This window comes from Falco naumanni, chromosome 6, assembly GCF_017639655.2.
Source record: "Falco naumanni isolate bFalNau1 chromosome 6, bFalNau1.pat, whole genome shotgun sequence".
In the NCBI taxonomy this organism is placed as follows: Eukaryota; Metazoa; Chordata; class Aves; order Falconiformes; family Falconidae; genus Falco; species Falco naumanni.
The window spans coordinates 82,886,568-82,901,909 of record NC_054059.1 but is presented as its reverse complement, the minus strand read 5'-3'; the positions used below and the strand labels follow the sequence as shown (position 1 = coordinate 82,901,909).

The 15,342-nt window shown below is 40.1% G+C and overlaps 1 protein-coding gene across 2 annotated transcripts in view; it reads left to right on the top strand.

The window, feature by feature from the left end:
* The first annotated feature begins 1,917 nt into the window (after nucleotides 1–1,917).
* The window catches only part of HEATR1 (HEAT repeat containing 1), a 38,667-nt gene continuing 25,242 nt past the window's right edge, over nucleotides 1,918–15,342 (top strand). The window contains exons 1-16 of one of the 2 annotated variants that reach the window (XM_040597482.1): nucleotides 1,918–2,001; nucleotides 2,187–2,365; nucleotides 4,253–4,469; nucleotides 5,342–5,483; nucleotides 6,004–6,105; nucleotides 6,989–7,129; nucleotides 7,694–7,905; nucleotides 9,121–9,254; nucleotides 10,065–10,173; nucleotides 10,513–10,623; nucleotides 11,064–11,181; nucleotides 12,407–12,514; nucleotides 12,916–13,011; nucleotides 14,008–14,096; nucleotides 14,395–14,606; nucleotides 14,884–15,005. In XM_040597482.1, the coding sequence (XP_040453416.1) occupies nucleotides 2,224–2,365; nucleotides 4,253–4,469; nucleotides 5,342–5,483; nucleotides 6,004–6,105; nucleotides 6,989–7,129; nucleotides 7,694–7,905; nucleotides 9,121–9,254; nucleotides 10,065–10,173; nucleotides 10,513–10,623; nucleotides 11,064–11,181; nucleotides 12,407–12,514; nucleotides 12,916–13,011; nucleotides 14,008–14,096; nucleotides 14,395–14,606; nucleotides 14,884–15,005 (2,055 nt within the window). In that variant the 5' untranslated portion in view covers nucleotides 1,918–2,001; nucleotides 2,187–2,223. Of the gene's footprint in view, nucleotides 2,002–2,186; nucleotides 2,366–4,252; nucleotides 4,470–5,341; nucleotides 5,484–6,003; nucleotides 6,106–6,988; nucleotides 7,130–7,693; nucleotides 7,906–8,099; nucleotides 8,328–9,120; nucleotides 9,255–10,064; nucleotides 10,174–10,512; nucleotides 10,624–11,063; nucleotides 11,182–12,406; nucleotides 12,515–12,915; nucleotides 13,012–14,007; nucleotides 14,097–14,394; nucleotides 14,607–14,883; nucleotides 15,006–15,342 lie in introns of those variants that run through there. The other variant, XM_040597483.1, reaches the window with a different exon arrangement.

Sequence of the window (15,342 nt, the reverse complement as noted above, 5' to 3'; positions counted from 1 at the left end):
GGCTGTCATTACACCCAGGTAACACCTGTCACAAGTAACACAATACATGCTCCCTGACAAGGCACCAGCAAATATTATCAGACACAATGTCAGACATCCAACTTCATTTCCACTCTCTGCTCCCTCTCTACAAAGGTTTAACTTAATGCAAAGCCTTGTTGAAATCAGTGGATACTCCTAATGGATAAAATTAAGCATTTAAACAATTCTCTGCAACCCTAAACTTCTATCAGCTTTTTGTATTGCTGTTATATGCTAAATGATTGCAAATAAGGCAGCTTTACTATGTGAACAGATTTGTTATTTCTGCCATGGACTACACAGATTCTCAAAAACACATGGAAGTAATTGTACAGATCTGGTGCTGGAATTGTTGTATTGGCATCATTTTGTCCATCCACTGACATCAACGGAAATTAGTTTTTTTTCTGCTTTTTTTTTTTTTTTTTTTTTTTCTCCAGGCTTCTCCTGGTTTCTCACAAGCCATGCTGCCTTTCTGGCTTTGTGCACCAACTTCCAAGCACAGAACCCTGCAGCCTTGTATACAAGCTGGTGGGAGACATTGTAGTTTTTAATACTAGGAATTTCTTTTCAACCTGATGGCAACCAAACTATGGATGAGAAGCCTGAGTGAAGCTGTGGAATTTCCATCCTTGGAGATACTCCAAATGCAACTGGACCAAAACTGAGCAACTGGCTCCAAGCTGGCCCTGCTCTGGGGCGAAATCAGACAGCTTTTAGGGGACTCTTCCAACCTACTTCTGTGGGTCTGCAGCTGGGACCTAGCCCCCACACACTACAGTAGCTTTCATGACCTTTTGCACTCAGGGGAATCCTGCACTTCCCTGAGCGTTACTCACTCCAGATATGGAAAAAGCCTGAGGTGGAGCTGTTAAAGATTTGCTAAAATTATTTTAATAGAAATATAGAGGAATAAGAAATATATTCTAATGAAACTAGTAGTTGCACAACAAAAGCTGCTATGAAATCCTCTGTACAGCCCTGTACCAAGGCTAAGAACTTATATTTACTCAAAGAATGTAGGTATAGTAATTAGGTCATGTAACCATAGTTTGAAAGAAATAATTAATGAAATAACTGATGAAAGAAGGAGTCTGTTTCTCTTTCTTTAACTTTCTCTAACAAGGAGCCTGTTTATAAGTTATCTAGAGGGAGCGACTAAAAGAAACAAGCAGAAGAAACAGATGGTCAACAAGGACATAAATTAGCTCAGGCCGATAAGAACACTGCAGACTTGCATGACCATCACGTACCAGGCAAAAGGTGAAAAGTACACATGAGGAAGCCCTACGGCCTTCCTCCCAAAGACCCCTGCCCACAAGTCTTGGAAGAATATGCGCAAGCGCGAAGGACTGATAAGCTAATTAACATACGAAGCGAGAGTATGTGAATGATTTTTGGGAAATACTATGTTTATGCATGAATATTTAATGAATATGTATGAATAAGTTCTAGAAGAGGTGTATGATTTTGAAGCTTGGTGTGCGTTGATCGTGAGAGGACTCACTCACGCACCCGGCCGTCAATAAAGAAGTGTCTGCTTATCTACATCACATTGGTGTTGAAAAGTTTTTCATTCCGAGATTTCAGTAACAGAGCTACTCCTGTTGCACGCACCCTCACTTGAGACGCTGCTGAGGGGATGGCCCCCCACTGCTGGGCACAGCACAAGGCCAGCAGCACGCCTGGCCACAGACACCTCACGGAGGCTTCTCCATCCACCCGCCCGTGCTGCGGGCCAAGACCCACCGGCTGCGCGCCCGTCCCGCTCTCCCCGCCTCACAGGCCTGGACGTCACCTCCACACCGGGGCCGCGCTCGGAGGCGCGAAACTGGCGCCAAGGGGCGGCGCGCGGCGCAGGCTCCGTGCGGCTGAGGCGGGGCGGCGGGGCCGCAGCTTCCCGTTCCGCCCGGGCCGCCGCTTCCGGGTGAGCGGCGCGGCGGCTCACGTGGGGCCCGGCGGGCAGCGGCGCGGAGCCAGGTCGGTGGCGGGGACCGGGAGCGGGACCGGGAGGGGGCTCGTCTCCCCGCCTGCCGCCGTCCCTCTTCTCCCCCGCCCCCCCGTCGGGCGTGCGCGGCCCTGAGGGGCGCTGGCGGGGGCAGGGGCGGCGTCTGCCTCCACGCAGCTGCGTTACCCGCGGGCCTGCTTTGGGTTTCTTCCATTAGGTTTCTCTGAAGGCCTCTTTGGTTGGGAGACGAAGCCATGACGTCCCTGGCGGAGCAGCTGAAGCGGCTGGCGCTTCCCCAAACTGACCCCAGCCTCCTGAACCGCACCGAAGTAGCGTCGCTGCTGTTCACCTGCAAGGAGGCTGCTGGTATTGACAGGGACACGTTTTTTGCAATCGGTGAGTTGGGGTGGTTTAAGTCCCGGTGATTTAATGAATTGTCTGTCAAAAAAAAAAATGGTTGGGAAAGGCAAGCCCGTATTAAAAAGAGGCCAGAAGGATAATTCAAGAACCTATGGGTTAATCAGCATCGCTCCAGTCTATGGGAAGAGCATGGAGCCAGTCTTCTTGGAGCACGTTTCTGGGTGCGTGATGGGTAAGGTTTGGGAAGAGTTGGGGGCCCCAAGGTGGCCGAGGGCTGGAGAATTTGCCCTGTAAGGAGAGGTTGGTGGGGCTGGTCTCATTCAGCCTGGAGAAGAGAAGGCCTTGGGGGGGTGTGACAGCAGCCCGCCAGCACCTGCGAGGAGGTTTCGGGAAGACAGGTCGGCTGGAGGACAGGAGGCAATGGGCATAAGTTGAAACAACAGAGGCTCAAACTGGATATAAGGAAGAGCTTTTCTCACTGTGAAGACAGTCAAGCAGTTCAACAGGTTGTCCAGAGAGGTTGTGCTCTTCGTGCTTTTGAAAGCCCCAACTGGATAATGCCTTGAGCAACTTGAACTGATTTCAGGGCACACTCTGCTTTTGGCAGGGCCTTGGACTAGAGAGCTGCCCAAGGTCCCTTCCAACCTGAATTCTGTGATTTCATCGAAACATGCTGACACCCTGCTCTTTGGTTACACTATGGCCACAAATAGTGTAAGGTGGCAGAAGCCATTGCTGTGTTTGCATGCTTCAGATCCTTTGTGCTTACTTCTTTCCATTTTTGTTTGGAACTTTACCCAGGAATCTGATGCTTCGTGACTGAGAAGGCTGTTTTCTAAAACCAGAAAAATTAATATAATATACCTATGTTAAGTAACAAGGTTGTAGATTTATATGTCTTTGATGCAACATAGAGTATTTTTTTGTTTCTTAAATAGCTGCTGTAGAACTGCTACATCAAATAGTTTATTTTTGCCATATTTCAGCCAACCACCTAGTGTCTTCATTTCAGCTGAAACCGCCTTCTTTGTGATTAGCCATTAATATTTACAAGCTTTTGTGAAATAAAGAATTAATTTATCCAGTGGTGTACCTAGAATATTGTATTTTAATTTATTTAAAGAGGTACCTTTGCTTGCTTCATCCATATAAAATCACAATAAATTTGGCTGGAGGGGACCTCTCACAGTTGTTTGGTACTAGCCCAACTGACCACAGGGCTAGTTAGTCCAGGTTGCTCAGGCCTGTGTTTGGCTGAGTTTGAGGATGGAGTTTGAGGATGAATGGTCTCTGATCCAATATTGGGCCTCTGATTTAGTGTTTGACCACCCCCGTGTTTAAAAAAAAGAAATAATAATCAATCCGTACATTGCCTTGGAGTTTCATATGTTCTTACTTATATCTGTGGCCTCCCATCCTCCCATTGTACATCTGTGAGAAGAGGCTGGCTCCGTATTCTTGATAACCTACTCTATGTCCCATCAAGTAGTTGCAGACAGCAGGAAGATTTCCTGTTGATTCTTCTGCAGGCTGAACAAGCCAAATTCCTCCATACAGTTTCCTTTTATATTATTTACCAGTCACCTGACCATCTTAGTGCTCCTGTGCTGGACTCACACCGATCTGGCAATGTTTTTCTTCTGCTCACGAGCTCAAAATTGTACACATTGCTCCAGATGCAATCTCGCAAATGGAAGGGATGTTTAACCTCCCGCAGCCAGCTGGATACGCTCTAATTTATAAGTGTAGCAAAAGTTTTGGTCTTAATGTTTTTAGTAAGATTTACTGGTTGGTTTGGTTTTCATAGTGAGTGTAACGTATACCAGTATAGCAAGGAAGCTATTGAGGCCATTGAGGAAGTAGGTGGGTAGGACTGGTGAATAAAACTTGCGTTTAAAGCTTTCTTCCATTTTTTTTCCACAGGATGTACTGGCTTAGAAGAACTGATGGGGATTGATCCTTCATTTGAAGTGTTCCAGTCCAGTTTGTTTAGTTCCACGTCCAAAGGCCTGGAGCGCAGTGTTCAGTCTAAAGCAGTAAATCAGCAACTGGATAAGAATATTTCATTGTTCCTAATTCACCTGTCCCCTTACTTTATGCTTAAGCCAGCCCAGAAGTGCCTTGAATGGCTGATCCACAGGTATATGTCAATAGATAAGACTACTAGAAATGCCAGATGTTTTTTCACCATTGAGAAAAAATTCTAAATAATTTTACTTGTTTTCTAAAAACACAGGTTAAATTGTTAAAAATACTCATTTGGGCTTAGTCTTTATGGGGCCAGATGTTCTTCTTTGCCAATTAGATTTTTGTCTTTTGATAAATTTCTGTGAAAGTTTTGATCTGTCATGATAATCAATATAAAAGCAATAAATGCTTTGCCTAGCTTTCACCAAATTTGCCCAGCTCTAGCTGTCTTACAGAGGACCTAGAGAGGCATTTTATGTCATACACTTTTGGAAATGGGCTGTGTAAAATAGCTGATTTTCAGTATTAACTGTGAACCATGAATATGATGCCCTTGTATTATAACATGAGCTAAGTAGTCTTATTTCAAGATTATGTAGGAAGGTATGAAGAAAAAACATATCAAGTATTTTGTGAAGTGATGTTGTATTTGTTTAAATTAATCTACCCAGATGCAGAAAGTGTAATACTTCATGTCATGAAAGAGTGGGTGATTTTGTTGCTACAGCCTTTGAAACACAGTTTTATATATATGATATGATATAATATATTATACTGAAATTCATACTTAACTCCTATAGGGATCTAAAATTACTGAAAGGGAGGAAAAAATTGCTAGCTCTGTTTCTTTCCTTTAGTGCATACAGGCTAGCAGCCATCTAGGGATTCTGGACTGTAAGTGGACCATGTGTCTGAGTCAGTATGACATCATCTTTCATCTTGCTTAAAAACAAGTAAACCAGATGTTTTGAGAAGAAAGTGACTGGGTCGGGTTTTTTTGGATTTCCATATGATTTTTAACTGTGTTTATGTGTTTTTCCTTAGATTTCACATCCATCTCTACAATCAAGATAGTTTGATTGGTTGTGTTCTGCCATATCATGAGACTAATCTATTTGTGAGAGTTATTCAGCTTTTAAATATAAAAAGCCCAACTCATAAATGGCATTGGATGGATCCCATAAGGGTAAAGTATTTAACAGATGCAAGCTGAGAGAAGCATGAGGGACTTTATTAATAATGTCTTGACTCTGTTACTAGGTTTATGAATATGGACCACCTGTTCATGTGGTTAGTTGTAGAACTGTACTGAAAGATTTAATTGCAAGGATGGAGCCTGGATGCCCACCTGTTGTTTCTGCTATCTTTCTTTATAAATATAAAGTTAATTATAAAAAGCTTTGATTTTGTTTTGGCAAAGTTGAAGTATGCTTTTAAGGTGCAAGTACTTGCTACTGCTAGGAAGATATGTCAATTACTACAATATATGTTTATTTGAATATAGTTTATATGTAATGCTTTTCATTATCTGTCTTAATGCAGATACAAAAAATTCCAGAGTGGTGTGTGGGTTTCCATTTACTTATTTGATTTTAAGTGGTGTTAACTGATCGGTAGGATTAATTTAGAGTTTATATTAATTTTTACTTTGGGTGCTACACTTTGCCCTTGAGTGTGCTAATTTTTCTTTTTTTCACCATTTAAAGAAACCTGGAGTCCCACTGGCAAGGGGTACTGTCATCACACACTGCTACAAAGACCTGGATTTCATGGATTTCATCTGCAGGCTGGTAGCACAATCTGTGAAGGTTGTTAATTTATTCTAGAAAATTATTTGTTTGGTTTTCCCCATCTCTGTATAGTATTATGCTATTTACTAATATGTTGACTTACATATCAAATAGTAAAAGGAGTTATTAGTACACAATATGAATATTTCTTGTTATTTGTATAGACGACAGTCTATCAGAAATTCTTGTAAGGAAGTGGCTGAGAACCAATGAGCCATGACAAAACAATTTGGCAATAGTGTATTGCTTCAAAGTACTTATTTGTCTTCATTTCTTTTATAAAGTCATTTGTGCTATTCGCTTGTAACTGTGCTTTGAATTTGGGTATCTCTTTTGGGGGTTGTCGTGGGTGTTTTAAATGTACATTTTCAAGTATTAATGAGAATGTAAAACTGAGAATATTAGAAGGTGAGCAGATTTATTTGTTTTTCAGTTAATGTCAAACAGAACGGGTTTTATAGTCTCAGAAGGGTAAGATGTACGACAATTCCAGTTACATAGAGAACTAGAACGCACTTACTGTCGAAACTCAGCAAAGCACGCACAGTAACAGGGTTTGTTCACAGATGTAGTAGGGCGGTGATATACCAGTCAGCTTCATGGTAGTCCAGTTCTCAGTCTTGAGCATTACACCAAAATCACAAGTTATTTAGGTTACCTTATTATGACTAACTGTAGTGGCTGAGGATTAGCACTTATTTCCTTCTACCATGTCTGCAAGGAGGAGCAGTAACCTCTGGTGAGGGTTATTGCTGGAAGGAGGTGATGACTTAAATTGTGCCAGCAGGAGCTGGTAGAGCTTTACACGCTGGAGTTCTGAGATTTTGCTGGGTGGGAGGGAAGCCGTATGTGTGTTTGCACTTGTCCTGATGTCTGAACAACTGATTTTTCTGTGGTCCAGGTCTTTTCAGAGTATCCTGGCAACTCGGCTCAGTTGAGAGTTCTTCTTGTGTTTTATGCCTCCACCATTGTGTCAGCTCTTGCAGCCGCAGAGAAGATAACAGACACTATAGTTTCTAAGCTGCTTCCTTACATCCAAAAGGTGTGTGAGGCTTGTGTTTTCATTCCTGTGTGAAGTGTACTGTGTTCTGATGACATGTGCCTGCAGGTAACATTTAAGAGGGATATTCTATGTGAAATGTATCGTACCGCTCTTAGCCTGCTTTGAAACATTAGGCAGAGAAGATCCATGAATAATAATTTTTTTCACACCTCAGATGAGCACTTTTAAGTACTCTTCCTACGCGACATGAGGAATGGAGCTGTGAGAAATGAATACATAGTTTAAATGAACCTCTTTGCCTTAGAGACTTAGCGTGCTAAACAGTGAGGAAATGGAGTCAGGGTGGACAGCCTGCTTTTTCCTCCAGCACTGTTGCTTTGTTAACAAACAGGGCAGCAGTTAATGAGTAAGTCTTCTGTATGTGTGCACCCTGCGTGACAGTTTTTTCTTCTTGAAAGTTGCGTGTGTAAATCCCTTAAAAGTTCATACATGGGGAAGATAGTGTGATTCCATGGGTGTCAGAGTGAAAATTATTTTTATGGTAATGTACTATTTTTTTTTAATTTGTATGTATTAAAAATCCACCTTGATCTGTTTTCCTAGGGCTTGAAATCCTCTGTACAGGATTACAGAGCTGCAACATACATGATAATCTGCCAGATGACAGTAAAAGTGACAGTGGAGACTTCCTTGGTGCATTCCTTGATGCTGCAGATAAGCAAGACATTATCTAAAGTGCCCTCATTAATCAGGGATGGGGTGGCCTGCTTGAACCTACTTCTACAAACTCAGAAAGGAGACAAACTTGGGAAAAAGTAAGTGTACATTAATTGAGTTTTCCCACTTTTTAAAAGATCAGGCTGCACTTCAGTAATTTGAATTTTTTTATCCTCCTCATTAAAGGGACTCTTTCAGAAATTTTGGTAGTTGACATTTTGAGGGGCTTGGAAGTTTGTTTGACTGACTTTGAAAATTTGTATGCTTGCTGCAGCTAAGGAGTCTCAGTGGTGTGACTCTGTCATCTTTTGGTCCCTCTCCTGCCACTTCCCTCAGTAAAGGATTGCTGTCAATGCGCAAGACTGAACCCTGCCAGTAAGAGGTTTTCTTGAAAGTGGGAATCCTGGAAGAGAAGCCAGCATAATAGTGGTAGTGCAAATCTGAAGTTGTTTGAATAGCTTGGAAAAAAGAAGTTCTTTCCCTTCAGGGCTTTGAGTTCCTACAGTTTGACACCTGAAGTGTAAGTGCTTCTATACCACCACTTCTTTGGTCCCACAAGTCAGGTTCTCTTCTGGAGGTACATGTAGTATTTCATTCCCATCAGTCTGTCTGCCCTGCCCTCTTACAGTTAGCTAGTGCTGTTAATGTGCACTTGAACACAGTGATGGAAGTCCTGCATGCTACAGGGCGTTTGACTGCTGGCAGAGAGGTTAGCATGCGTATTCCAACAGAATTAAATCTTTACAGGAATAAGTACAGTGATTACCTGCTGGGTACTTGAACACAGTCATAGTAGAGGAAAATGGGTTAAAAGCTGAGGTGTGGGGAACTAAAGGAGAGACGTGCTTGATGCATTATGCAGCATACAGATAGGTGGGTAGAAGAGGAGACAAGATGAGATAAACATTTTATGAACAGGAAGGGAAATTGCTTCTGCTCTCTTTGAGGATCTCCTGTCATTGATCTATTGCTTCTTCTCCCTTCCTTTGGTGCTGCTGGGTAGTAGATATGCTGCCTGCAACGTGAGGATATCAAGTATTTTTTCTTGTACTACCACCTTCACGAAAACATAAGTATGTGCTGCTGTGCTCAACATGACTAGCATATCCTGTTTTCTTCTTGGATATTAAATGCACCAGTAAACCTCTGGGAATAAGGAAGTGGATCCCTATGAATCTTTTCAGTATTTGTTTATGATGAGGCTGTTACTCGTTGCTGTAAACTGAATCCTTAGGAAGTCTGCATGGTTTGAAGGTGTTGGTAGCCCAGATGAGCATACATTTATTAATTTATTTCCCTGTTCCATTGTGCAGGCCATTTAATTATCTTTGCAAAATCCCAGAACTGGTAACACTTTTGCAAGGCCTTTCAGAAAACTATGATATCTCTCCTCTTCTGCGTTACCTGTTGCCTCACCTTGTTTGCACTGTCATGAAAAGTGATACAGGTAAGTTAGCACATACATCTTTACAATTTTGTTGAGGCTTAAGTACAGATGGCTGTGTCATTTTAGTTACTTCTGCCATTAAAACTGCACCAATACATGTGAAGGCCTGATTAAGCTTTTGTGTGTGTGTTGCTTTTTTGTTTTCCCAGGCCCTGCAGAGGAGACTGCTTTAGGCATTGTTATATCTGTATCTCTTCGATATACATGTTGATTTGCAGTATTTCAGCAATAACTTAGTTTTGATATATGAAATTTCTGACTCTTAGAGATGTATTGTAGTACTGAAAAAATCATTTTTAGATACATTATATGTACTCCATAGTTTTAAGTAGTGGAGATCTGTGTTTACCTGATGAACTAAACATGCCTGGGGACAGTCTGGGACAGCAAGGCTGCCTGGCATGCAGTAGTAGCCTGTGTCTGCACTAATAAATTTGTTTGCACTGTGGACTTGTAACTGCCAAATCATGACTGGGAAAGCTCTTGTGTTGAAAAGGTCTGGCTAGATTCATGCCAGGGAGTGCTGCAGGGAGCTGCTGGCACAGGTTGTGGTAGCAGGTCTGGAATGTTCCAAAGCATGATTGAATTTATTGGTAGCAATACAGCCTGTGGCATTTTAATTACATTGGTATAAAGCATTGCTAGCAGCTCATGGAGAATAAGTGGTAATAATCAATTAACATTGTGGTCTTCAAGCTGTGTGCTTGGTTCACCAGATGATGATGTCTGTACAAGCTATTATATTTAATCAGTATGAAGGGGTTATTCTCAAACTACTGTTCATCTTTTATGATTACATATTGTCCTTAGAGGAAGAAGAAGAATCTGAAGAGATAGAGAATCCGATTTACATCAGCCATCTTGAAGCTATTCTTCAGAGTATACCGCTGGAAAAGGATTTAGATCACCTGTTGGCTTCGTGAGTTAACTTTGGTTATTTTTCTTCTGCAGTACTACAGTCGTTTCTGATTTAATAACAATTAATTCCTGACAATGGCATTAGCATTATATGAGCACGTTCTCCTGAGTTCGTAAGTTAACGCCAAACCTGGATTTTGAAACTGAAACGTTCAGTAGTCCTGAAGAGCCATACTTTTAGCACTTGTGAGACAGAGTGAAACTTCAAGCCAAGAGCAAATCTGTACTTGCAAGAAGTAATGCATATTAATCCTAACCTGTTTAGCAGTGCGCTTTGGCACATTAATGAAAACTGCACTATTCAAAACGTGGTGGCTTTTTCTTTTGTTTTTAATTTTAGCAAGTTTCTTGAAGAGTATATCTCCTGTGGCACAGAGATTGAATCTAATCCCACAAAAATGGCTGCACTCAATCAAAAGTTGCTTCCTCTTATCAGACTTCTTGAGAGAAAGTAAGTTCTATTTTTTCTATTACAGACCTGCAGTCTGTAGAGTGGTCATGTCAGCTATGATCTTGGCTTACTGGGTGTAGTAAGCACAATATTCTTGCCCAGATAAATACAGCAAAAATAACTGACTCCTAATCTTTGTCCAAATTTTATTTTACTGATCTGTCCTTACCTATTTTGTTATCAGCGTAGTACATGGAAACAGACCTACTGGCTTTGTACAGCTGTTTGCTGTGTAGCATGACCTTTTCTGCTAGTTACTTATCCTAGTAGTCACAATATTGTTCATCCGTGTTCAGGCATAATGCTTGATTGCCTTGCAAAGCTACTTAAAATATCAGGTTCAGATGAGTATGTGTGCATTCAGCTTCCTTGTATTTCCCTGTATTTCTCCAGTATACCTGTTCTCTGTGGAACATGTTGGGGGTTTCATCTGTTGGCAGGTATCCTAAAGCCTTAGACTCTGTGTTGGAGAAGCATCTGGAAGACTGCACAGATGAGGCTGACCAAAATATTTTTCACCAATTTATTTCGCTTTCATTAAGCTGTGGCAAATACAAGGTAGGTAGGAGTTCAGTTTGTGATCCTAGCTCTTGCTTGGTTGTACTGTCAGAAGGCTGGTATTTTGGCAAAGTTCTGTTCTCTTTTCCTCTTTCTAAACAAAATCTCTACCATTCCCACCAAAAAAAAAAAAAAGCAAACAAAGAAACAGCTTTCTTAAATGTGATTTGGGGAGGGGGGCTTGATCAAAACTGGTAAAATAAAAGCTGTCAGAGCTTTTAAGGTCACGTTCATCACAGTCAGTCATGAGTGTGAGCTTTTTTCCCATGGTTAAAATGTATACGTTTCCACCTGCCCCAATTGCTATCAATAATTTTTTTCCTTAGGAACATGGCCACTGCATACACTGTAGTAGTCAATAGTGACAACACGGTGGCACTCAGCAAGGCATCGTCATACTTAAAGGTTTTGTCAGTCAGATGTGTCTGTTTTGGGAAAGCTGACAGACAACTTTATCACTGTTGAGAGAAGGTGGTTTGGTCCTTTTTTTGCATTGATTTTATGAATATTTACAGTCAGTAACATGGAAGAGTAGAGTGACTACAGAGTTCTTCCCTGTGCCATTTCTGAAGAGCAGTTGAAACTCAGCCTAACACAGATAACCATGAGTGCAACAGATCTGTCCAAGGAATGTATTATTAAGAAATGGTTAGTATCATGCTGTTGTTTGCAATGATTAAAAGACTGAAAGCACTTAAAAAAAGATGATAAACTACATAAAGAAGTGCTTCATGTATTTTTGTACTGATTTAATGAAGGCACAGATTCTGTGATGGAATAACAAGTGGATTAACAGAAAAAGAAGGCATGCAGAACAAAGCCGTGTGACTCTCTTCTAGCCTTTAAGGTTCCTGAGATAAGTGCATGCAATTGGACTGGCAGGGATGCCTTTTTCACAGTTTCTATCTGTGCTCTGTCACACTGACTTTGTCACTAGAGCTTTCTCAGAATCCTTAGATAAGTGTAGTGCATTTCTAGGACAAAACGGTGTCTGTGGCTTACTGTACTTTTCAAGCTATATTCCAAAAACTGTCTGCCAAAGCGAAGACAACCAAATTTGAAACAGTTATACATCATTGCTCTGTATCTGATACTTTTGGGGTCTAAATTATTCATGTTTTCTTCTGGTACAAAAAGCTGCTGAAAGAATTTCTCCTGTTATCCTGGTATGTACTTAAAGTGTTTTTTAACATGCAGTGGGTCACTCTGAAATCTGTTATTTCAGTTTCTGGAAGACTCTGATACCTCCCTTCTGCTTAGTTTGAATCATCCTCAGCCAGCTGTGCGGGTCCTGGCTCTTCAGCACTTGAAAGATGTTATTGAAACATCAAAGGTTTGTGTCCTGAATCTCTCATTTACAGAACTGACAAAACATACAATGTCTTCAAAAAGCTGTTTGCCAGGCATACCGGTTGAAGATGAGTGGTACATTAAACCATTCTTATGTCATTGTCACTGGTTTCTCAGGGTGTTTTCAGTAGGCTTCTGTCACCATTTTCCTGTATTCTGGAGTCTGGATGTAGTTTATTAAGCTGCTTGTATTCTAAAATAATGGATAATTCTGGTTTTCTTTCTTTTGTTGGTTAAAGTTAGTTTGCCTTTGAGGTTTAATTTCATTGACGTTACCACTATTCTTCTACTAGGATTCAGATATTTCATTAAAGTCTGTAAATCATGCTACCAACACATTTTTTTTTTTTTTCCTTTGGCTCTTTTTATCCTTTATTTTTTCAGGAAGGCTTTGATCAGTCCTTCATAGAAGAAGCAATTTTTGGTCGGCTCAAGGATGACAACAGAGATGTTGTAATGTCTGCTCTCAGTTCTTTGGAGGTAAGTGTCTATTTTTTGATATGTCAGGTGAGATTTTAGAATATGTGTGTCTGGAATGTATTCTTTGTAATTGCCCTTCTACTCATGTCCTTCGTGTACAGCTTTTGTCCTTTAGCAGGATTAAACAGCACAAATTTAAGAGGCTTGTGGTTTTTACCACCTCACAATTCCCCCCAAATTTCTGCTTCCTGATCTTTCCCAAAGTGTTTGCAGGTAACCTGAATATTGATATCTTTTTATGTAGCTACTAAAGTATATTTTAATCTTTGATTATTATTTGAAGTGTGATTCCTGCTTATCCTGTACATTTTTCTATAAAAATGCAAGCCATGTTATCTGCCTTTTGGATAGAAAATGGTGCAGTGACAAGTCATTACGCTAGTGAGAAGCGCTCAGTTGAGTTTTTCCGTATGAGAGTCATTTGGTCAGTTGATAGCGGCCAAGTCCTAAACTCCAGCTCAGGTTTACTGGATAAGGCTCTGGTATGCATTGTACTGATTGTTTCCAGCTAGAGTAACAGTCTGTCTTTATTGCTTCTCCTGAGTAGTGGTGGAGAATACTAGTAGTGGTAGTAAAATTGGTCTTGTGTGTTCGTTCATTCTCAATCACTAAAAAACAGGAATAGAAGCACGTGAGTGCTTCATTAGACTTCAGTATCTTTTGTTAATGTTCCTTGTATTTTTGTCATACAGGTGGTATGTAAAGTAAAAGCATTCTTGTTTAAAGCATTTTTCTCGTTGTTTATCAATTTTACAAATCATTTCTGCATTCAATAAATTCTCCGTACTTCAGCATTTCAAGAGGGCATGGTGGGCAGCCTTGTAACTTCTGTTCACCCTGATAATATCTTCATTACATCATCATCAATAGGAATGCAATTAGTGATGTTTGGTTTCTGTTTCCACTCGGTATAGCAGAAGCTTTTTCCATTATGATAATGGTAAATTATTTTGTATCTTATTATACTTTCATTCCTTTTTCTTGATTACTTTTTAGATTTTCAGGAAACACATCAATCCAGAAGTAATAGTATCAAGTCTTTTGAACATCTTCCAGAGAGCTGATCTTTCAAAGGATGGAAAGTGGTATGTTTGTGCCTTTTTTCAGTCTGCATTCTTCCTGAATAAATTAAATTTTTAAAAAGTAACTCTAAAGAATACTTTTAAACTTTTTCACATCAATTACTTTTTTTTTTACACCATATCTGTACTAAGCTACAAAAGAAATGTTGAATTATTTGCATACCACTTCCCATGAATTCCTTGATTTGTTCTCACTGCTATTTGGATTCAGAAAATTGCCATGGAAAACAGAAAACAAATCAAAGAAATGTTGCTGGTGTGATTGAGCCGTGGGTTTTCAACATGACTTGTTCTCCTTTAGGTACAAGGTTCTGGAGCGAGCAATAAAAATTTTAGTAAAAGAAGAAATTTTGAAGGAGAAAAAAGAACTACTAGATGAAGCAGTAATGCAGTTGTTACCATTTATGGTAATCACTAATGCGAATTCAAAATCTTCAGATTGGAAAATGGCTGTTTGTCTGTCAGAGTCTGATCTCTGCTCCTTACACCCTTTACTGAAAGGCTGGCCAGAAGGTAAAGCATTAATTTTAACTAATTTGGTAAAAGAAAAATTGTAATAATTTAGGATGTTGTTCTTACTGAACCTAAACACTTACTGAAGGAGAGTAGCTGTCATTAACAAGCTATTATGCTCTAAGTGTGCATGGAGTTCTTTAAAAAATTCTTTGAAAAGATGAAGAAATTGTCTAGTATGTTTCTGACTGTTTCTAAATATTATTGAGCCACCCGTGTTTTAATATGTGATTTGTATACCTAGATTGTCTGATAATTATTTTTTTCCTTGGTATAGCTCTTGAAGAGGCAATTAAATCTAGCAAGTCTGCAGAGCTGATAGGAGTGGCCAGCGAGAAAATGATTCTGCTGTTTTCTGAAAACATGACTTCAGGGGATCCTTCCTTACTATCGCAAATGGTATGCATACCATGTTACCCTAACCTTAAGAGACATCACTTTCCAGGTGGTCACTGTAGTAGAGCAAATGTGATATAGAAGTTTGTATGTGCTATTCTTAGCATTAGTATGTATTATTAAGCTACTAAGCAAATATATATATATATATATAGAATAGCAAACTCCGATACAATCTAGATGAAACCTTAACATAAGGAAAAGAAACAGTAAAGCTATTAACTATTTGGACAGATGGTCAGTATAACTAAATTCCAGGAATTTTTATTTTCCTGGAAAAAAATTCTGGGCAATAAACAAGTCTACCTGTGCATAGTTCCTAGAAATAAATGTTTGTGCA